The sequence below is a fragment of the Mauremys reevesii genome, linkage group 1, assembly GCF_016161935.1.
Source record: "Mauremys reevesii isolate NIE-2019 linkage group 1, ASM1616193v1, whole genome shotgun sequence".
Taxonomy (NCBI): domain Eukaryota; kingdom Metazoa; phylum Chordata; order Testudines; family Geoemydidae; genus Mauremys; species Mauremys reevesii.
In genome coordinates, this window is record NC_052623.1 from 47,671,324 (window position 1) to 47,692,563 (window position 21,240).

Here is a 21,240-nt window from a genome sequence, read left to right on the forward strand (position 1 = left end):
ATGTGCTGGCCACGGCTTCCTGCCACTCCAATTGGCCTGGGACGGCGAACCACAGCCAGTGGGAGCTGCGGTCCGCTGAACCTGCCGACGCGGCAGATAAACAAACTGGCCCGGCCCACTGGGATACTTACCCTGGCAAGCTGCGTGCCAGAGGTTGCCGACCCCTGACCTACATGTTAAAGTAGCGCATATCTACCTGGGGGTTAGGTTGTTACAACTGTGTCACTCAGGGATGTGCATTTTTCACACCCCTGAGCAACATAGTTGTACCAATATAGGCCTGTAGTGTGGACCTGGCCTAATTTCTCCAGCAGGAATAAGAAAGTTCTTTGAATGATTACAGTGCATTCTAGGGCTGTAAAACTAGGGGCTTGTCTACACTGGCACTTTACAGCGCTGTAACTTTCTCGCTCAGAGGTGTGAAAAAAAACCCCGCTGAGCACAGCAAGTTTCAGCGCTGTAAAGCGCCAGTGTAGACAGTGCACCAGCACTCGTAGCTATGCCTCTCGTGGAGGCGGGGTTTGTCAAAGTGACAGCACTTTGACATTGCCAGTGTAGACTAGCCCTAGGTCCCTGTGCACAGTTCAACAACTGTAAAGTTCACGGTAGCTGGAATACTCCAAAGTAGCTGAGATTTCTCACAATGTCATTGCCACTAGGTCAGTACTTTTCAACCTTTTTTCATTTGCAGATGCCTAAAAAATTTCCAATGGAGGTGTGGACCCCTCTGGAAATCTTATACATAGTCTGTGGACCCCCAGTGGTTCACAGACCACTGTCTGAAAAACCACTGCACTAGTTATAAAAGATGTTACCTCACTTACCTTGTGTGAGACCAACTTCTGTTGATGAGAGAGAGACAAGCTTTCAAGTCACACAGGGTATGTCTACACAGCAAAGAAAAACCTGGCTGGCCAGTGCCAGCCGACTTGCAGGGCTGGCTCCAGGCACCAGCGGAGGAAGCACGTGCCTGGGGCAGCACTCCATCCATTCTTGGGGTGGCACAGTCTGGGCTTTATTTATTTTTTTCCCCCTTCAGCAGTCCGAGTGGCTTTTTTTTTTTCTTTTTGCTTGGGGCGGCAAAAATGGTAGAGCTGGCCCTGCTGACTTGGGCTTGTGGGGTTCAGGCTGTGGGCCTGTTTCATTGCTGTGAAGACTTTCAGGCTTGAACTGGAGCCTGAGCTCTGGGATCTTCCCACCCCACAGGGCCCGAGCCTGGAAGGCTACACAGCAGTGAAACAGCTCCGTAGCCTGAGCCCCGTGAACCCAAATCGGCGGGCACAGGCCAGCTGCGGGTTTTTCTTTGCTGCGTAGACATACCCACAGAGCTCTACTTCCAGGATAGCAAAATGCAAGGTGGAAGGGATTGTTTAGCATAAGTAGTTAACACCTATTATAAGGGACCATTTAAGGTAGAGTGGTTCTGACTGCAGAGGTGTTAACTCTACTTGGGACCATTCAAAGGCCACTCTACTTTGAATGGTCCCTTACAATAGGTACTAACTACTTTTGCTAAACAATCCCTCCCACCTTGAGAGTACCTTTCCCAGACCTGAAGAAGAGCTCTAGCAGACTGTGTGGCTCAAAAACTTGTTGCTCTCACCAACAGAAGTTGGGCCAATAAAAGAGACTTGTGTCTCTAATATCCTGGGACCAACATGGCTGCAAACACACTGCATTGCCACTAGCTGGAAGTCTCCGTTCAATTCCTAGGGCACAGATATCCTCATCACAACAACCACTATTACTATTGCCATCATTTTTTTTTTTTTTTTTTTTTTTTTACTTTTGTTTTTGATTTTTTGACGTTTATGGTACAGGGAAACTGGGACTGTGCTGGGTAGGGGTGGTGTGTGCAGTGATGTAAAAGACCGCTGTAAACTGAATGACAGGCTCTCCCCTCCCCCAGAGTCTTGCAGTGCTGGACTGGATGTTTCAACGGAGCCTGCCATCCCTCCTTTTTGGGACTCTGTGTGCGGGGGTGTACTATTGGGTTATCCGGGAGAGGGGGCGGGCAGCATCATTGGCAGCAGTCTCAGCAGACCAGCCAAGGATATGGGCTTGGACACTGTATTACCCCACTAACATTTACATGGTTAAGTTCCTTCTTGCCACACAGCTGTAAGACAGTGTGGGGAAGTCTGGCTCCTGATTCCCATGCTGTACTTGTTCTGTGAATAACAAGTCTCTCTCTCTCCAGGGTTATCAATTCAGCACTTTTCATTAGCACTAAAATCACTTGAGGATGTAGAAACATGAAATAATAATTCACCATCTATGGGTCCTAACAAGTCTTTCACTACAGTAAAAGCAGCAAAAAATGGGAAGAAATTGATATAATATATCATTGTGTAGGCTACCTCTGCATATTACGTATGTTTCGTTGATAGCCCTTAAAATAAACTCAACAATTCCACACAACACAAAGCATGCACTTTTAAGTAGGGAAATTCTTCCTCCAAATATTTAGGATAGCAACAGGAATGTAATCAAGGCACAGATCCCATCAGGAGACCAATTCATCACTGGGTCACACAAAGCAAATAGATGTATCCACTAATTATTGAGGACAGAAGGAGAAAGGACTGCAACTTTAAAAGGTGTTTTAAACACTCCTGCTATATTTTTAACAACACTGTTTCATAGCCCTTGAAAAGAGGATTGTTTTTTGCCAAAGAATTGCCATCACAGAGGCACAATTGAGGCACTAGCATAATGCCCAGGGAGGCTAATATTCTTTAAAGGACTTCAAAGTGCTATGGCTGCCATTTAACAAAGAACTCCATTGCCTCCTCACTCCTTCAATTTTGATTCTCTGAAACAAGAGGGGGGAAATGTATGTTCTTTAAAAGACCATTAAGTGATTTTTTTAAAATAGCAACTTTGTTTAAAAGCCTTGAAAGAGCAATTCCTTCTCCATAGGTGTTACATTCACTGTCTCATGCATATTGGATTTAGACAGTGATGTCAGATGCTGGCCTTTTATGAGGAACTCCCCTCAATCTCCCCTTGTTTAGCTGGCTTTGCAGTTTCTGGTGGAGGATTCCATGACAGTAATGAAGATTGTACAAGTGTTGCTATGTTGGACATGTGTTCTATTAGCAGTCAAGGAGTTGCATGAAATTTTTTTTATATTGAAATTTAATAAATGGCAATTAGTTGCTTTTTTCTTCCTTCACGACACATTATACATGAGCACACATATTTCACATCCATAAATATAAAACCTATACATGTAGATTCTTGTATGATAAAATTCACGGATGACAGGTCCTGCGTAAAGGTTTATGCAGCACATGAGGCATTGGCTCTGCAGTGTTAAAGTAGAATGCAGTGATATTTTGATTATGGAAGCAAGCAGAAATGCCTGACACTATATAAGGAGAAGATCTATGCAATAATATGCCAGATAAGAGCAGGTCAGCATTTTATGAAAAAAACCACCTCTGCCCTGGGAGTTTATAACTAAATCAAAGAAATTCAATACAAACTACAAACGACTAGGTGCAAGACTTGGGGCCAGATTTCCAGAAGAGCTCAGCTCCCATGTAAGTACCAAAATAAAAGGCTAGATTATGAACAGTCCTCAGCACACGGAGTGGAGCAGTAAGTGAAAATCTGACTGCAAGTGTTCAATGGGAGCTGCTGGGTGCAGAACACATTTGAAAATCTGGCCTAATTGTGGACTCTGAGCACTGGGAAATCAGCCCTTTGGTGCACACAGCACTGGAGAGGGGAGAGGAGTGGAGTGCTGGGGCGAGGATCGGATCAACAAAAGGGGTGGGCTTAAGCAGAGAACATGTGCAGCTACGAGAGGAAGGGGAGTGTGAGTAAAAATATAGAGGAATATGGTGCTGTTGAGTATCAGCTGTTCATTCTCTCTAGATAGGTGTGTGATGACAGGTCTATTGAACCTCCCAAATTGGCCAGGAGACTCCCAGTTTCAGATGACCTCTCCCAGTTTCCCAACAGCTGCTTCAGTCTCCCGCTTTGGAAAGCCGCAAAGCTGTGAGGAGGAGCTACAGGTTGTGGGTTTATGGTTACAGTCCTCCAGGAGCAGAAGCAGAGTCTCTATGATTAAGACTCCCAACTGGAGAGACTTTACCTATGTCAGAGTTCCCAACCTACCTATGAGGAGATGCAGCTAGTGCAACATTGTGTCTATGGCCACAGACTAGTTGGGAATTGCACTGTGAGCAGGGCCGGCTTTAGGCCGATTCACCCAATTCCCCGGAATCGGGCCCCGTGCCTAAGAGGACCCCGCGCCTGAGGCGCCTTTTTAATTTTTTTTACTCTTCTCCTGGCCCCGCTCTCCCAGCCAGAGCTTTGGCCGGAGCGCGGCAGCCCCACGGCTCCGTGACCCCGGCTGGAGCGCGGCAGCCCCACGGCCCCGTGACCCCTCTCTCCCGGCCGGCAATCCGAAGTGCTGCCGAAGACTGGTAGCGCCGCCCGGTGAGTACAAGCCCCGCCCTCCCAGGAATCGGGCCCCGCACTTGCTAAAGCCGGCCCTGACTGTGAGGAGGATCCTGAGGAGTGGGGCAGAGAGAGGAAGGGACACACCAGGGAGGATGGGGTGAGAAACTTGAGGGAGGAAGCAAGGAAATGTATATATTTCAGAGAGGAGCAGCAGCAGGGAATTGATGGATTTGTAAGGAAATAAAATGGGGAATTCATGGATTGGACTGCACTGGGGATTTACACAAATGAAGTATTATGTTGTAAATTAACCTTTTCTCAGGACCACATGACTAGTCATAGCAGTGAGGTATGTAACTGGGGTGAATGTTTTAGTCCTGGATCTCCAGGGTAAAAAAAAACGGTCAGTAACATAAGGATGCTGTAATAAAACAATAACAAACATTAAACATGCCATTAACCGACTGAGAAGCTATAATGGAAATGGCATTAATGACCAATGTGGCTACTGGTTTCATCACTAAAGGCTTACACTTTTATTTACAAGGTTCTGAAGTGGAACAATGCAATAACTTGCCTCAAGCAGACCCGATCACTGCACTTACAAATTCTTAACCTTCCTAGAGGCAAAGAAAGAAGGAGACTTCTGAATTAATTGATAGTCCTAGTTGGGCAATTTGTAAAAAAGCCAACTTCCCTAAGGCAATCTAATAGTGTTCTGAAGCAGCCAAACTGTCCTCATCAATCCTTTCAGTGATCACAAATTACTAATATTGGGCAGGAAATTCATTTTTAACAAGGTTTTTGTCCACAATTTCTATTTACCCTGCCATATTAATTACAATATATCAATTAGTGCACTTAGATAGTTCAACATAACTAGTACTACTTGGGTTTGGATTTGGTTTGTTTGGTCAGATAACAAATTGCTATTCAAATGGAATAGCTCAGTGGTTTGTACATTGGTCTGCTAAACCTAGGGTTATGAGTTCAATCCTTGAGGGGGCTACTTAAGGATCTGGGGCAAAATTAGCCCTTGGTCCTGCTAGTGAAGGTGGGGGGTTGGACTTGATGACCTTTCAGAGTCCCTTCCAGCTCTATGAGATAGGTATATCTCCATATATTATATTACAGGCTATTTAAAGATAGGGTTGTTTAATAGTTAGAGCAGGAGGATTAGGTTGGATTCCATATTCTGCAACTGAATCACTGTGTGCCCTTGGCAAATCATTTGATCTCTTGGCTTTAGTTTTCTTGTTTGCAAATGAAAAATAAAATCAGGTGCCATAAAGAGCCAAGAGACTATAAACACATTCATGATTACTGTAAGAAAGATCTATGGGGGGAATGACAAGGATAATGAGACATACTCCTTACCACTGAAAGTGGTGAGCATTGCAGGATATATAAATAGATTGAAGATCTTTTGTAAAGAGTAACATGTCCCCTCTGGTAAAAAAGAAGCAGCAGCAACACTCTCCTTAAATTTGTGAGCATTACATACAGCAATTATTTCAATCTACTTATCCTGTCTGCAGTGGTAGTAAAATACAAATGAGCCCTTAAGTGCCTGAACTTCTGTGAACATGTTCAGCCAACCTCTAGCTGCCATTTATAAACGCGTTTTTTATTTTCTCATTTTAGGAACTGAGAGATTTAAACTGCAGAGATGGATGAAAGATAAACACGTTGGGATGCCAAAGGAATATCTAGGCAGTGCAACAAAATTTCATCTAAGGCAATTAAATATGATTTAACATCCTAATTTGAATGACTAACCTATGAAAGTCTCTACTCCTTAATTTTACCAAGGAAAAAATTCATTAAGACAACAACCCAAGATAAAGAATGAGCTTGTCGCTCAGTGTTGTAAATGAGCCAGATCAAGCTCGTCTGACAAGAGTACGGAAGCCTAACTACATTTGATAGAGGTACTTGCATGAGCAGAGGAAGCAGGAGCTGGTTCTATCCCTGACATCTTGTTTTTACATACCAGTACGGTTATCACTTCACGCTATACACATACAAAGTCGTGTGAAAGGACACTTTAAAAAAGAAATCTTTTCTGTTACATACATGTGTGTGGAGAGCTACAAAGAATCCTATTTGGGAACTACACCAGGTTCTGGTGTGTTCTTGGATTTCTTTACCTTTGTCATAAGTAGTTAGTTAAGGGTTAAGGTCTACCTGTAAAGGGTTAACACAGAACAACCTTGATTAAGCAAATGAACTGTGTTTCCTGGGAACATATAACATTTGTATAGTGCAAAGAAAGATGCCAGAACACAGGAAAGCAAAGGAGAAAGACTTTGTGTTCTCATATGAAAACACATGGGGTAAAATCCTGGCCCCACTGAAGTCTATGGCACAACTTCGATTGACTCCACCAGGGCCAGAACTTCACCCATGGATGGCAGATTCAACTACATTAGTAAGATTCAAAAGTCCCTAGCAATGAAACTGCCAGGGTCCACAAGGGTGAGTCATGCTAAGAGAGGAGGACATAAAAATAAGAGACAAAGACCTCAGCAAAGGGGATGTGGCCAGAGCACCTGTACAGTCCAGCTATTCCTGCTATCTATTAGAGGCAGCTGGGTGCAGATTAGATCAGTCTGAAGGCAGCTCTAAATTGCACTTGGGGCTAAAGTTGCTCCCAGTCAGCCCCAGTATTGGAAAGCTGCTAGTGTTGCATAACATGATGTTTACCCACCTTCTACTCCCCACATTAAGTGCACCTCACCTGGACCCAAAAATCTGGGCCTAAGACTGACTGACTTTTACAAAATGTACTACAGAATCTTTACTACTTTGTTATGTAGTTGTGAAGGGCTTAAGGGAGGCCAGAGGGGCCAATTAACCTATTAGGCTGCAAGATGGGAGAATTAAGGCTGAGAGGAAGTCCCTAATTAGGGAAAGCTCACCCATGCAGGAACAGGCAGTAGAAAGGGGTTGTAGGGAAGTAGTTTGCAGTCGCTCCGTGAGGAAAGGGAGGAATGTTTGTGGTATAGAAATTAGTCCGCAGTTACTCCCTGAGAGGAGGGAGTTTAGGCTGGCAAACCCAGAGTGGGGGAGTCAGATGGAGTAGGAGACTCTGGGAAAAGGCAGCCAGGTTCAGGATGGTGCAGACCTCGGCTGCATCATTAGAGGGTCCTTGAGCTGGAACCTGCAGTAGAGGGCAGGCCTAGGTTCTCCTACCAGCCACTGGGGAAGTGGCCCAGACCAGACAAAGAGTAGACTGCTTGGGACAGTTTGCCTGACTTTGTACCCCTGAAGGGGAGGACCATGGTGGCCTGGCTGGAAGACCACATCACAAAGACTAAGCTGGAGTGAAAGGGGCTGCAGGGCGAGAGAGGACAATGAGTGAAGCAATCACCAGAAGAGGGCCTTAGCCCCAGAAAGAGCCAATCCCCAGACTGGCAAGGAGGAGGCGCCACCTGCGGTGAGCGGACCCCGTGACAGTCATGTTATCATAAGCAGTTAAAATGAAACTACATGTCTCAAAACAAATGAACAAAACACACTTTGTGATACTATGTCCTGGATTTAAAAAAAGAAAAGGGTCTGTTAATTTGTGCACAAAATTGTTAGGCCCCAATCTTGCAAGCGACTCTGCACAGGGGTCACCCACACAGAGCTCCTTGCAGGATCAGGGTCCTTACTCTCCCATCACTTGAGTGAATTAGTGTGTTTCTACCATACAATATTTCATTTCCAAATCAAATATTTGACTGTACTTATGGGACTGGCTTAGTCTCAAGGTCTCTAGTGTTCATCTAGGGCTAAACAAAAAGGTTCCCTGCTTAATCAATAGCTCACACTTTGAAGTTAGTGCGTTACTAATGGAAGGAACAAATGCTTCATATAATTTGGTTTCTGCTCAGTAACCCTCTGCCATCTGGGTCTAATTTAACTAATGGCCAAATAATTATTTACTTAATAAACCCCAGGAAGCATTAACTACACTATGTCAAAGCATCTCTAAAAAGCAACTCAGAGAACTTTAAAAGACAGCCTTAACACCCGCTCTTCTCCAGGCTAGGATAAAAAGCTCAGCTGTGTTTTCTATCACACTAAGGGGCCAGGTTGTAATTTCAGCAAAGTTTCCATTCATATCAAGAAATGTAAGGCCCTTGGTGGCCATGCTCCTATCCGTCTCTAATTTCACTGTGTCCTACATCCTTACCTGCTCCATCGGCAGTGCTCAACTCAGGCCTCCCCATATGACACTGCCTTTGTCACAGACCGATCCGTTATGGCTGCCATACCGGCTATTTCGCACAGCCTGCATACAAAATGAGGTTCCTAAACATGCCTCCAGTACTCGGGATTCCTGCTCCCATCTGAACCAGTGGCAATGCTTCCTGTTGACTCAGAATCATAGAAATAGGGGGCTGGAAGGGACCTTGAGACTTCAGATCTTTATGGCTGATCCTATAAGGTGCTATCTGCAGGGCCTCCTCAACCCAACTTCTAAATACAGACAGTGGCTCAAAGCCCCAATCTTGCCCCCATTTTTTTTTCAAAATCATTTTGCTTGGATAAGAAGTAAAACCAAAAACCAAACAACAACAACAACAACAACAAAAACAATCAATTTTTCCTGCAAGTAGTATTCTGAGAGCCCAATGTCAAAAATCAACAAGCTCTTCAGTATACGGTTTTCTCTAACCATGACTGATCTGCTTTGATTGACAATACCTTCATTCGCTCTTCCAGGAAAGCATGCCTTTAAGTGTACTTCAAAATGCACCTTTTCAGGGATCCTAGGGTCATTAGGTGGATGGATGCAATACTGGGTAACAAGACTAATTTGTGATTTAAATTTTTGTGAGGGAGACTGAAGAAATGGCTGAATTCATAGAAGATCGTTATTGTCTGTAGTTAATATGTGCAAACCTTTCCTTCCCCTTCGATTCTCCCAGCAGGGAGACAAAGAAGAAAAAGATATCCAGGGATTGTTAGATGGTATAATGCCTTCAGCAATCAAGATGTGTAATCCCTTATAATGATGTATGCATTTCCCTTTCTAAATTGGCATTGCTTGCCATTAAGAATAGCTTCATGCAGATAAGGTGACACTCTTCCTATTCCACAGACCATCTGTTCAAATCTACATTTCATTAGCACTCATGCCCACTTGAAACTGGCATATTACTGTGTGATAGCCAACTCTTAACACAATATATCTTGTTAGTGATAATCTGGAAGTACGGCTATTTTTTTAATGGCAGATTTTTGGAGCAATGATACAACAGTGGCATAGATTTTTGCATATTACTGGTACAAATCTAAAGACCTGGTTCTGTAAACCCTTTCTTATGCATGCAGGTAGTCCTGATAACAATGGAAGTACTCATGCAGGATCAGATTCTTAAATACAGTGGTAGCAACATGAAAATAGAAAGGACAAACGCTCAAAACTCCAGACAATATTACAGGGCCAAAGTCTGATTGAAACAAAATCCCTTTTGACTTGGTCTAAGCTCAGTGGTAACACCATGGTATCCCAGCCTGTTGTTGGCCCTGTGAGGGTGCACAGTGAGGCAGTGGAAGGAACTTTCCTTCTCCTATGCCCCCATGCAGGGACTCACCATAATCACAGCTCTTAGCTTGCTCAGGACTAATCTCTATATGCAATAACCACTCCAAAGGGGCAGAGAGGGATTGGGGTGATGGACCCACTCCCTGTAACACCAGCCAGAAGAGCTGGCCAGCCATGGAGGAAGCCCTCTCAGGGTTGTACTTATTGGCATAATTTGGGTCTATTAAAAACTTACATTTCTCCAAAGATAACAGGAATTGTATTTGTAAAAGGATCTGTCTGCTTTCTGGTTTTGTATTTTTTAGTTGTGCTGTAGTTAAAATAAATGTATCTTTTGATTTTTTATTCCTACAATTCAGACATTTGGCTTGGCTCTTTAAATATTTGGCTAAGGAGAAAATTGTGAAATTAAATTTTAACAGGAATGGATTAAAATTTAGACCTTGGGTGACAGAGACAGGCTGAGATGCTACAAATCATGTACTGAACAGACACTGCTTATTACAACAATCTGTAATGTTCTAACACCCTCTTTTTGTCATATGATTGCAGAGATGTAATAGGCCACTCTGTCTTGAATGGTCCCTTACAATATGTGCTAACTACTTATGCTAAATAATCTACATTTTGCTGTGGCTGGGAGTACCTTTCCCATACCTGAAGAACAGCTCTGTGTGGCTCAAAACTAAGCTTGTCTCTCTCTCACCAACAGAAGTTGGTCCAATAAAATATATTACCTCCCCCCACCTTCTCTCTCTAATATCTGGGGACACAATTACACAGCATACAGTACTTGTAAATGGGGAATCATCACGGAGTAGTTATTATTTCTAGGGGGTCCTGCAGGGATCAGTTCTTGGCCCCATGCTATTTAACATGTTCATCAGTGAGCCGGAAGAAAAAACAAAATCATTGATAACGTTTGCAGATGACACAAATATCGGGCAAGTAGTAAATAATGAAGAGGACAGGACAGGGAGACAGAGCGATCTGGATTGCTTAGGGTGCAAGCAAAAATTGTCTGTATATGTGAGATGGGTTCCCCCCAGGGTGCCATCTGGAACCGGGATACCACTGAGCCCCCTTGACCCACCAGCCTGAGCTCTCTCTTAAACTGTACTGCTGTGACAAGCTGCTAAGCCCTGCAGGCTTCAGCCTGCACTTTCACCAGTATACTTACAGGTAGGAACACACCCAGCTGCAGTTACTTGCAGGCACCTGCATGGGAAGGCTTCAGCTAGAGCACCTCCCAGCTCCTCAGGCAAGCACCCCCCGGAGTATGAACCTAAAATAATACCATCTTGCTCCACACAGGGAACCGTATAGCGTAAGCTCATAAAATTCTCCCCCTCCCTCAACATGGAGAGGAATATGCAACAGCCTTCTGTCCCCTGAATTATGATTTCCATGCAGTGGTTTAGTGAAGCAAAACAAATGTATTAACTACAAAGGATAGATTTTAAGTGATTATAAGGGATAGCAAACAGATCAAAGCAGATTATCTAGCAAATAAACAAAAAATGCAAACTAAGCTTAATATACTAAATAGATTGGATATGAATAGCAGATTCTCACCCTAGGTGATGCTACAAGCAAGCTTCAGATTCTTAAGGCACAAGCTGCACTTGCATACAGTTTGGAATCCCCAAGTGCTCCATTCACAGGCTAAAAATCCCTTTAACCTGGGTCCAGCACTTCCCTCAGTCCAGCCTTTGTTCCTCAGGTGTTTCCAGGAGTCCTCTTGGGTGCGGAGTCACTGCCTTATATAGCTTTTGCTTAAGGTGGGAACCCTTTGTTTCAAAGCTTAACTCCCAGACCAGTCTGTGGAAAAACACTGACATCCCAAGATGGAGTCTAGAGACATGTGGTCTCATCACATGTCTTTGTAGAGTCCTAGCAGCCATTACTCAGAGGCTGTCTGTAGTGTGGAACTCTCCCCAGGTGGGGGATAAGTTTTCCTAAAGCCTATTGTTTTCCTAAGGGACCATTGCACTGAATAGGCCCTTCGCCACCCACTATCTAGAATGAAAACAACTTGTCTAGTGGGTGTTATACAGGTGTAACTACATTGGAAATAAAGATAATTATCAATACTCATAGCTTCAGATACAAAAATGATCCATGCATACAAATAGGATAATCATATTCAGCAAATCATAACCTTTCCAATGATATCTCACATAACTTATCTTGCATGAAATATATCATACATATGTCATAATCATATCACAATCATATCACTATGAAGAATATGGGGTGCAGTGTCACAGTATACATTTAGCTGTATTAATATAGGAACAATGAACGTAAGCCACACTTAGACAATGGGGACGTCTACCCTGGGAAGCAGTGACTCTGAAAAAGACTTGGAGTTCATGGTGGATAATCAGCTGAACACGAGCTCCTAGTGCAACACTACTGCCAAAAGCACTAATGTGATCTTTGGGTGTATAAACAGGGGAATATCAAGTTGGAGTAGGGCCTGGTCTATACACTGTTAGGTCGACATTAGCTGCCTTAGCCAATCTAGCTGTGGAAGCATCTTCACTTAGATTTGGCGGCTGCCAATGTAAGGGCTTCGCTATGCTGATTTAGTAACACCACCTCCCTGAGCAGTGTTGAGTCACACCAATGTAATTACACTGACACACTGCATTGACCTAGACACTGCGTTGTTTATCTCAACTGCTACTGTGCTTCAGGAACTTGCCTACACTGACAATGCAAGTGCTCCTTGTGAGTACGCACACCACTGACACAAGAGCCAAGTGTGCATATACACAAACAATTTAATAACTGTGGTGGCTATAAGCCAATGTAAGTTAGAATGACATAATTTTGTAGTGTTGACATTGTCTAGAGAGGGTAAATTGCACCAGTGCCAACTACAGTGGCAATAGCTACTGGAATGCTGTGTTCAGTTCTGGTGTCCACAATTCCAGAAGGATGTTGAGAAATTGGAGAAGGTTCAAAGAAGAGTCACGAGAATGATTAAAGGATTACATGCCTTATAGTGATAGACCTCAATCTACTCAGTTTTGCAAAAAAGAAAATTAAGGGGTAACTTGATTACAAGCACTTAAATGTGGCACAAAAATGTTATAATAGGGTCTTCAATCTAGCACAAAAGTGTGTAACAAATTCCAATGGCTGGAAGTTGAAGCTAGACAAATTCAGACTGGAAATAAGGCACCCATTAAACAGTGAAGATAATTAACAATTGGAACAATTTACCAAGAGTTGTGGAGGCAGGACCACCCGGGGGGGGGGCAAGTGGGGCAATTTGCCCCAGGCCCCCATGAGAGTTTTTGGGGCCTCCGAAGTGGGGTCCTTCACTCACTCCAGGGGCCCTGGAAAACTCTTGCGGGGCCCGGGCCCCCGGAGCATCTTTGGCGGCAATTCAGCGGTGGGGGGTCCTTCCGCCCTGGGACCCGCCGCTGCAGTGCCGGGTCTTCAGCGGCAATTCGGCGGCAGGGGGCCCCCTGAATCCTCTGGGTAGCCCTGTGTGGAGGATTATTCATTGCTGGACATTTTAAAATCAAGATTGGATGTTTTTCTAAACGATATGCTCTGGTTCAAATAGAAATTAATTCTGGAAAGTTCTATGGCCTGTGTTATGCAGGACATCTGACTAGAGGATCATGGTGGTCCCTTCTGGCCTCAGTTTTATATATCCTAGTGTAATGGGTTGACCCAACCTGGGACGGGTGCCCTCCTGCAGCAAGCCATGGTACAAGAGGTACTCCTACCTCAGTTTCTCTCCTTCAGAGTCTCCAGTAACTCCATGTCAGGCTGTCTTGCCTCTATAGTGCCCCTACTTGGGGCTGGTTTATCACAAAAACGTTGTCCATATCAAAAGTCCCAAACAAAGTCCATTTATCACCCAGTACATATAGTCCTTAAAATCCCAAGATATCTAGTTCCTCGATGTCCCACATACACACTCTGGCATCTTTTGCCATACCTGGGCTCTTCTTCTGAACTCATCCATCCTTTTACCAGGTCATCAACTCTAGCCCTTCCAGCTGGACTGCATCCCACTCTTTCCAGGAGGAACTGCCACACTCTCTCTGCTGGGAGTTTATCTCCATGAGAGGAGCATCCCTTACTCCCCTTGGTTGTCAGCCTTCTGGCTCCAGCTCTTCAGCCTGGAGACTGTAGGAAACCCCTTCTGCTTCGCCCGTCTTTAGTCTTCTCCAGCTCTCGCCTTTGGCTCTCCAGCTTAGAAGGCAGCAGCAGGCAACTCCCTCTGTTGCTCTCTGGCCTTCAGACCTCTCCAGCCCTGGCTCTCGGGCCAGCAAACCCTTCTTGCTGTCTTCAGTCTTCCTCCATGAACCAGCTACGGCTTCCTTCAGGGACCTCCTCCAGTCTCTGGGTCTCTGGCAGCTCTCACCTGCTGGTTTCCTGACTCTCTCACTCCCAGGCATTCTCCTGACTGAAACAGGCAGCTCACAGTTGCCTCTTTTCCTGACTGACTCTCACTGTCTGTCCTCTGGCATTCCCCCGTTTATATAGCCAACGTGCCCTCTCTTACAACAAATTGGGAGGCAGCTGACAAGTCAAAGGTGCATTGGACCTTGCTTTCTCTTAAAGGGCCAGTGACACCTATATTGGTGATTCTCAACCTTTTACATACCATGACCTCATGTTACAACAAAACTAAAAGTTTCTACTCCCCTCTAGACATAAAGAAGTGGAGGGTGCTCACAACACTACTGGACCTGTTTTCAACCCCTTCCACAGATTGTGTCCTCTCGGGTTGAAAACCATGGCCTAGATGATAGGATGGAAAATATGCTGCTGCCTGATCTACACTAGCACTTCTATTGTTGCAGGTCAGGTGGAGCTGCCCATGTGCCAGACCAACAAAAGGAAATTTCCCTAAAATCCTCAGTGCAGGCACAGCCAGAGGATGGGAGAAAACCCAGCAATTTTAAGAACATAAATTTTTGCTCAGTTAAATTCTTCATTTATATTTTCTACCTAAAAAGGGCAATTCACTGCCTGTAGCCTTGAGGAAATGATCATGAATGTCAAGGAACAAATCTGCTGCTTAGACAACAGGACTAAGAGGAGCAAGAGCAGACTAGCTAAATCTTACTCAGTTCAACAGCTCCTTTCCAGGTAGGAGTGTGCAGGTGTGTGCGTGTGATTGTGTTCATTCCATAATGACAGTAGCAATCCCTAGATACCATCATGTGCTATGATAGATCTGATATTGAGAATGAGTTATTGTCACAGTTACTGCATCTCTGACCTCTTCTGGTCCTCTTGGCCTCAAGCCATCACCTGTCTCAGGGTAGAATCACGTGATTCTCCCACTCTCAGACTGGGTCCCAGACTGCAGTCTCCAGAGACCAACTGCGATTACCTCAGCAGGTCTGACTTATGCTCAGTATCTGTACCTGTCTTTGGGAGCGATGGTTGTGGTATTTAATAACCAAACGGACTTCTTAAAGCAAGGTATTATATATTTAGAACAAAAGTGTTCTTGAGAAAACAAATCTTAAAACAATAAGCCAGTTTATATGCTTGCCTGCCTTTTCCTAAGGGTGACCATTCCCTGCACTGAGAATGGCCCAGCTGCTTCAGACTCCTTCCGCAAAGTCTCTCTCTGGGCTTGTCTACATAACAGCGCTGCAGCCACACTGGTATAACACTTAGTGAAGATGCTACTTACATTGAGCTTCTCCTGTCAGCCTAGGTACTCCACTCCCCTGAGAGGCAGTAGCTATGGCGATGGGACCGAAGGTTAGGTTAGTATAACTGCCTTGCTCAGGGGTGACATAGTTATACCAACATAAGTTGCTAGCGTAGACCCAGCCTCTGTGTCAACCTGTCCACTGGACAGCACCTAACAATTCACCCCCCTCCAATCCCGATAAGGCCTTTTAAACTGTTTACTGTTTACTGTCATTTTGATGTCTGGGCTCCCAGGCTGGCAAAACAAGGCTTGCATCTTCATTGGAGACAGGATCTTCCCCCGTTGTCTTTTCAAGAGTTTGCTGAGATGTTCTTATCTGGGAAGCCTTCCTGTTTGTTTTTTCCCCAGAGCCTGCTGTTAAGTTACATCAGTACATTCATATAGGAAAGTCTTACAACTCACTATGCAATAACTTCACCTCACTCACCACATCACAATTAATAACATTATTACATCTGCCACAAACAGAGTACCCAAATGCTGCTGCCTGGGTAGGAGTACGCCCCTCTGTTGTGAAAACAAAATGTATAAGCAAGGGGTGATGTGCAGTTGGAAACAGATATGTGGGGGGTCAGAGCACAGGGCTTACATAATGTCGTCCATTTCACCACCTTCTGCTGGAATAGACTGTTTATAACATATGGAGGGGAATGATTATAATGGAACATTTTACTCTGCACTAGTGACATATTGATACCATGGCCAACAGGGTGTCACTGCAACCACGTCCTTATGATGTGAGACATTCTTATCACAAAAACGGAAGGAACTAATCACAAAAGTACACAACAGAACCAGTAAGTCCTCTCCCTTCCCTTGTGCAGACACACTTTTTCCAGAATAGGAGTGTCCGGCTGGGGAATTATACTGGTATAATTATGCTGGTCAGTTTCCCCATGTAGATAAGTCCTTCACACAACTCTCATTTTAGAGCCTAGCATTTAAACAATTTTGAAAGGTTGATTAGTCAATCCCACCATAAGGATCATCAAGCTTATAAGCACCTGGTTGTTAAAAGGACTTTTAATTCCTAACACAAGAAATTTTAAGGGTAGAAAAGATCCCTGCTAAATAACATTTGGATTTCTACATATACATTCTTTATTTGTATTGCAGTAGTGCCTATAGGCCCCAGCCACAGATCAAGCCCTCATTGTGCTAGGTACTATATATATATATATATATATCTATATCTGTTAAAATTAATTTGAACCAGAACCTCAAGAGAATCTTAAGGGGAAGTCTAACTGCCTTGTATAAGCAGAGGAAATCCAGTCAGCCCTTCCAAAAGCTTCTGAACAAAGATGTGAGCTGGGCAGCTCCTCTTGCTGCTGTGTGACATGGTTACTGTCTGTACAGAATTTTATGAACATCTCAGGAAGCGTGGGGGCAGGTCCAGCTCTAGGCACTAGCAAACCAAGCACATGCTTGAGGCAGCACAATTTCAGGGGCGGCATTCCGGGCACTCTCTGAGGTTGGGTTTTTTTGTTTTTTGTTTTGCTTGGGGCAGCAAAAAGCCTAGGGCTGGCCCTGCTTGGGGGGGATGGGATATGCACAGGGAAGTCAGAGGTGGGAAAGCAATGGTTAAATGGGGTGGTTTGTGCACAGGTGGGGATGCAAGGGTGATAATGAGATGTGTGCCTGAAAGGCAAGGTGGAAAGTGGTGGTAGAACAGGACAGGAACAGCATGGGTGGAAGGCGATGGCATGTGTGCAGGAAGGACTGGGGTGGTGAAATGAAATTCTTGCAAAGGTGAAGTGTGGTGAGGGAATAAGTTATGTGCAGGAAGGGCAGGGGTGGAAGTGGGACGAAGAATAGGATTCTGGGAGGAGAGAGGCATACTCATAAGGAGGTGAGTCTAGGTGCCTAGGATACGCCCAGGTAGAAGGGCTGGAGACTAGGAACAGGTTATGTGCAAGGAAGGCAGGGGTGGAAGAATTATATTGGAATGGGACAGACAGGTTGAGAGATGAAAAACTGAACTAAAACAGAAAGTTACACAATCTCTCAAGAGGTTTTTGAAATCCTGGATAAATTGAGTGCATCAATTAAAGTAGCCCCGGACAGTTTAACCTGGCATAGCCAGCTAGCAATTGTGCAGCAGCTCCCCTGAGGTCTTACTGACCTTGGCAGCCTTGCTGAGGTTATATTTTCACATGAATAAACTGTTCTTGAACAATTTCTCCAATGTATTAAGCACAAACAAGTTTTTCTTTAGCATCAGGCAAGCAAGTCTCCCCATTCCAGCAATTTCCTCCCCTCCTATAATTGTATATTTGTGTTTGTGGGACTTCTGAAAACAAAAACCAGACTTCCCCTTAATTGCTGCATCCCCCATGATTCCTCCTGGTGTCTTTAGGGACAGAGTCCTTTACTGCTCAGTTTATTTTGTGGAATCCTTCCTCTTCAAGACTCCTAGAGCAACTGGTAGTGTTTATTGATCTTTCCCCACAGCTGTCCTGTTTTTTTTACAGGAGGATTGAGATTGATTATCCTCAGCCCAACATGTGAAGCTCTGGCTGAGCTTTTGTCTTGCTTCCCTGAAGAGTTTTCACTGGCACCAGTGGAGGTAGCAGCTTTTCAGGGATCAGTATTTATGGATGCACACATGGCAGAAGTTAGATTTCAGCTCCCTCTCCACCACAAAAATCATTGGTTTTTTTTATGATGAATTCTAAGATCTCTTTAGAAAACTTTAGACCAGTGGTTTTCAACCTTTTTCATTTGCAGAGACCTAAAAAATTTCAAATGGAGGTGCGGACCCTTTTGGAAATCTTAGGCACAGTCTGCAGACCCCCCGGGGTCTGTGGACCCCAGACTGAAAACCACTGCTTTAGACCAATGTGGGGGTGGGGAGAGAGCAGAGAGCTGTGCTGGCAACACAGGGAAGGGCTGGAGGGACAAACAGGTGGGTGGGATTGGAAAGAGCCAAGGGGAGCCTCTGGGGCAGCACTGAATGATCTTCTAAAGCAGATGGGCAGTTCCCAGCATCAGCTTTTTCATTTCACTAATTTGCTTGATATATCTCTGCTGAATTCTACTAGTCAGATCACCCACTTGATTAATTTACCAGACCACATATGAAGGGATATAACAACAATACACAAAACATATACACAGAGTTATGTACATACACATACAACACACATATGCAAATTACTCTAAACCAAAACCCCAGACCAAACACTCCTAATCTTTGGGGGTATTGCAAGTCCATATCTGGATTTTGTTGCAAATTTTGCAAGTCGCTTTTATTACAGAGAGCTGAGCTCCAGAGTTGAACACCCTGAACTCTGAAAGCCAGATTCAAATTTTGCAGCTTGAGCCTGTCTCCATTAATTTAGCACCTTTCATCTCAAATTCCTTTACAAACTACAGAAATGCAGCCACCTCTGGGATGGGATGGCAGCAGTCAACTGGCATGCAGTCAGCTGCACAATACTGAGGGATAGAGTGTGAATATAACATTAATGAGAGTCAGTAACTTATCAAAGGAATCAGAAAAAAGGAAAAGAAAGGGAAACTAATTATCCAAAATTATTACTGTCTTACCTCTCTGTGGATTCAAAAGAAAGTGAAGCAGAAACCTTTAAATCACAACTCCTTTCCAGAAACAAGGTGAAGATCCCAGAATGTCTATTAAGCAGCAAGAAGAAAACCTAAAGGCACTTTAGTGACCCTCCAAAACACCTAAAAAAGCTGTCCTGTTTGTCCTGTTGCTAACACAGTTTACCCTTCCTAAGCCTGGGCGAAGCATAGTTTAACTCCAACTGAGTAACTCAAAGGCTTCTCAAAGTGAGCTTGAAAGCTCAGAACACTAGAGTGTTTTCTGTAGGAACCTCCACACCAATCAGAAGCTTCAGTGCCTCCCCCTGCTCTGTGGTGGGAGGTACAGCTGGAAAAGCATGTCAGTTGAAGAACAAGAATACGCTTCATAATTTTTTCCTCAGCCTTTTTGGAGACGTCTGTCCTTGAGAAAAATACCTAAATCCTGTCATTTGTTGACACAGTAACCACACCTAACTTTTTGCTGCTTCAGAAGCCATCTGCAGAAAACAATTCATCATGAGAAAGATTTATCCAGCCTGCAGCACTGTGGTTTTACGTGGTTTTGCTTTTCAGTAGGAAAGAAAAATAGACCGTGTTTGTATTTATACACTGGAGACTTCACACCTGGCCCAATTATGTCTCATTGGGACAGTTTTACCAGTTAGGATATAAAGATCTTTAACATCTCTTAACAGGAAACATATTACAGAGTAAAAGGAAAACTCATTATTGAAATAAACAGTCCATTTGACAAGCATAAGGAAAGGAAAACATTCCGAGTTGGAATTAGGTCCTTAAAAATGTTCAGTATTTTTTTTCCCTGACTGGCCCAAGCCAGTTGCTTGAATTTCTCTAAAGAAATGTAATAATATCTCAAAACTTCCCATAGCATTAGTAAAATACACAAAAAAGATTTGGTGGAATAATGTAGTGCTGAATTCTGGCTTTAAGATACATATAAATGTGCACAGAACTAGCCGAAGCCAGAAAAACAAACCTGTGGAATGACACTGTTGCATCCTGAACTGACTTTCCCAAAATCCATGGAGCTGATGCTCCATGCACTCAGTCCTGTTGGATGGGTGAGATAGGGAGTATTCCGAGGCAGGGCTGACGTATTTTAATGCACCTCTCCATCGGCTGTCCCTGCATACCTCTCCCCTTTGGATCTCGTGCTCTTGTCACTGTGGGAGCAGGCTGGCCTCAACATAGGTGCTTTGGAAGAGTTCAGCTGAACTCATTTGGAAGGGGTGGGCAAAATAATGAGCGGAGGAAACTGGTCTATTGATTTGAAAAATGTCATTAGCAGCATTTCAATACCAATGTTGTATCTTGTTTTTATATATTACTTAAAAAAATACATCCCATTTACAGATCTCTCAAGGAGCCACATCCTGCATCCCTCACCTAGGCAAAACTCCTTTAGGTAAGGGCTGAGAATACTCTGCAAGCCTTGGCCAAATATTAAAATAACAGATCCACGGAGGGTCTTCATTCTCGGGGTCCTCATTGACATCAGTAGCTGGAATGCTGTTTTAGAAGCATCTGTGACTTAATAAACTGATTTTGACATTACATGAAAAAATCACTTTACAGAGAAGAAAGAGAAAGGAGCCTGGCTTAAGCTGTCAAACATGCCTTATAATGTGGGTTGCCTCCTTTTTTGGGCAGCCAATCGGAGACATCCTGGCTCAATTCTGAAATAAAATTCCAGCATCAATATATGGGTGGATCAATATTTCTCAACATATTTTCAATTCAAATATAGAACTCCCATACAATAGATAATATACTAGAACAAGCTTTTTTATTTTAGGAAACCAAAATGTATGATGCTTATGAAACTATAGTGCACAAAATGCTGACCTGCAATTTATCTGGATTCTCTTGCTCCTGCTCATCAAAATCATACAGACAAAAAAAAAACAAAAAAAACTCTCAGCAGGTTACATCTGGCTTTTATAAGGGGTTGGGTTTTTAAAGTTCTTTCAGATATATTTATTCTTAAATCCTGCTTGATTTAACCACA

General features: G+C 43.8%; 1 protein-coding gene across 6 annotated transcripts in view; it reads right to left on the bottom strand.

Annotated features, from left to right (window-relative positions):
* Positions 1-20,295, bottom strand: part of SPATA13 (spermatogenesis associated 13) — a 110,770-nt gene extending 90,475 nt beyond the window's left edge. For 3 of the 6 annotated variants that reach the window (XM_039496110.1, XM_039496084.1, XM_039496062.1), the window contains exon 1: positions 19,215-19,441. Coding sequence is in view for 3 of the 6 variants with exons in the window: in XM_039496032.1 (XP_039351966.1) it covers positions 20,209-20,256 (48 nt within the window). In the remaining 3 variants the exon portion in view is untranslated. Of the gene's footprint in view, positions 1-19,214; positions 19,442-20,208 lie in introns of those variants that run through there. The other 3 variants (XM_039496032.1, XM_039496011.1, XM_039496091.1) reach the window with 2 other exon arrangements.
* Between the last annotated feature and the right edge of the window lie 945 nt (positions 20,296-21,240).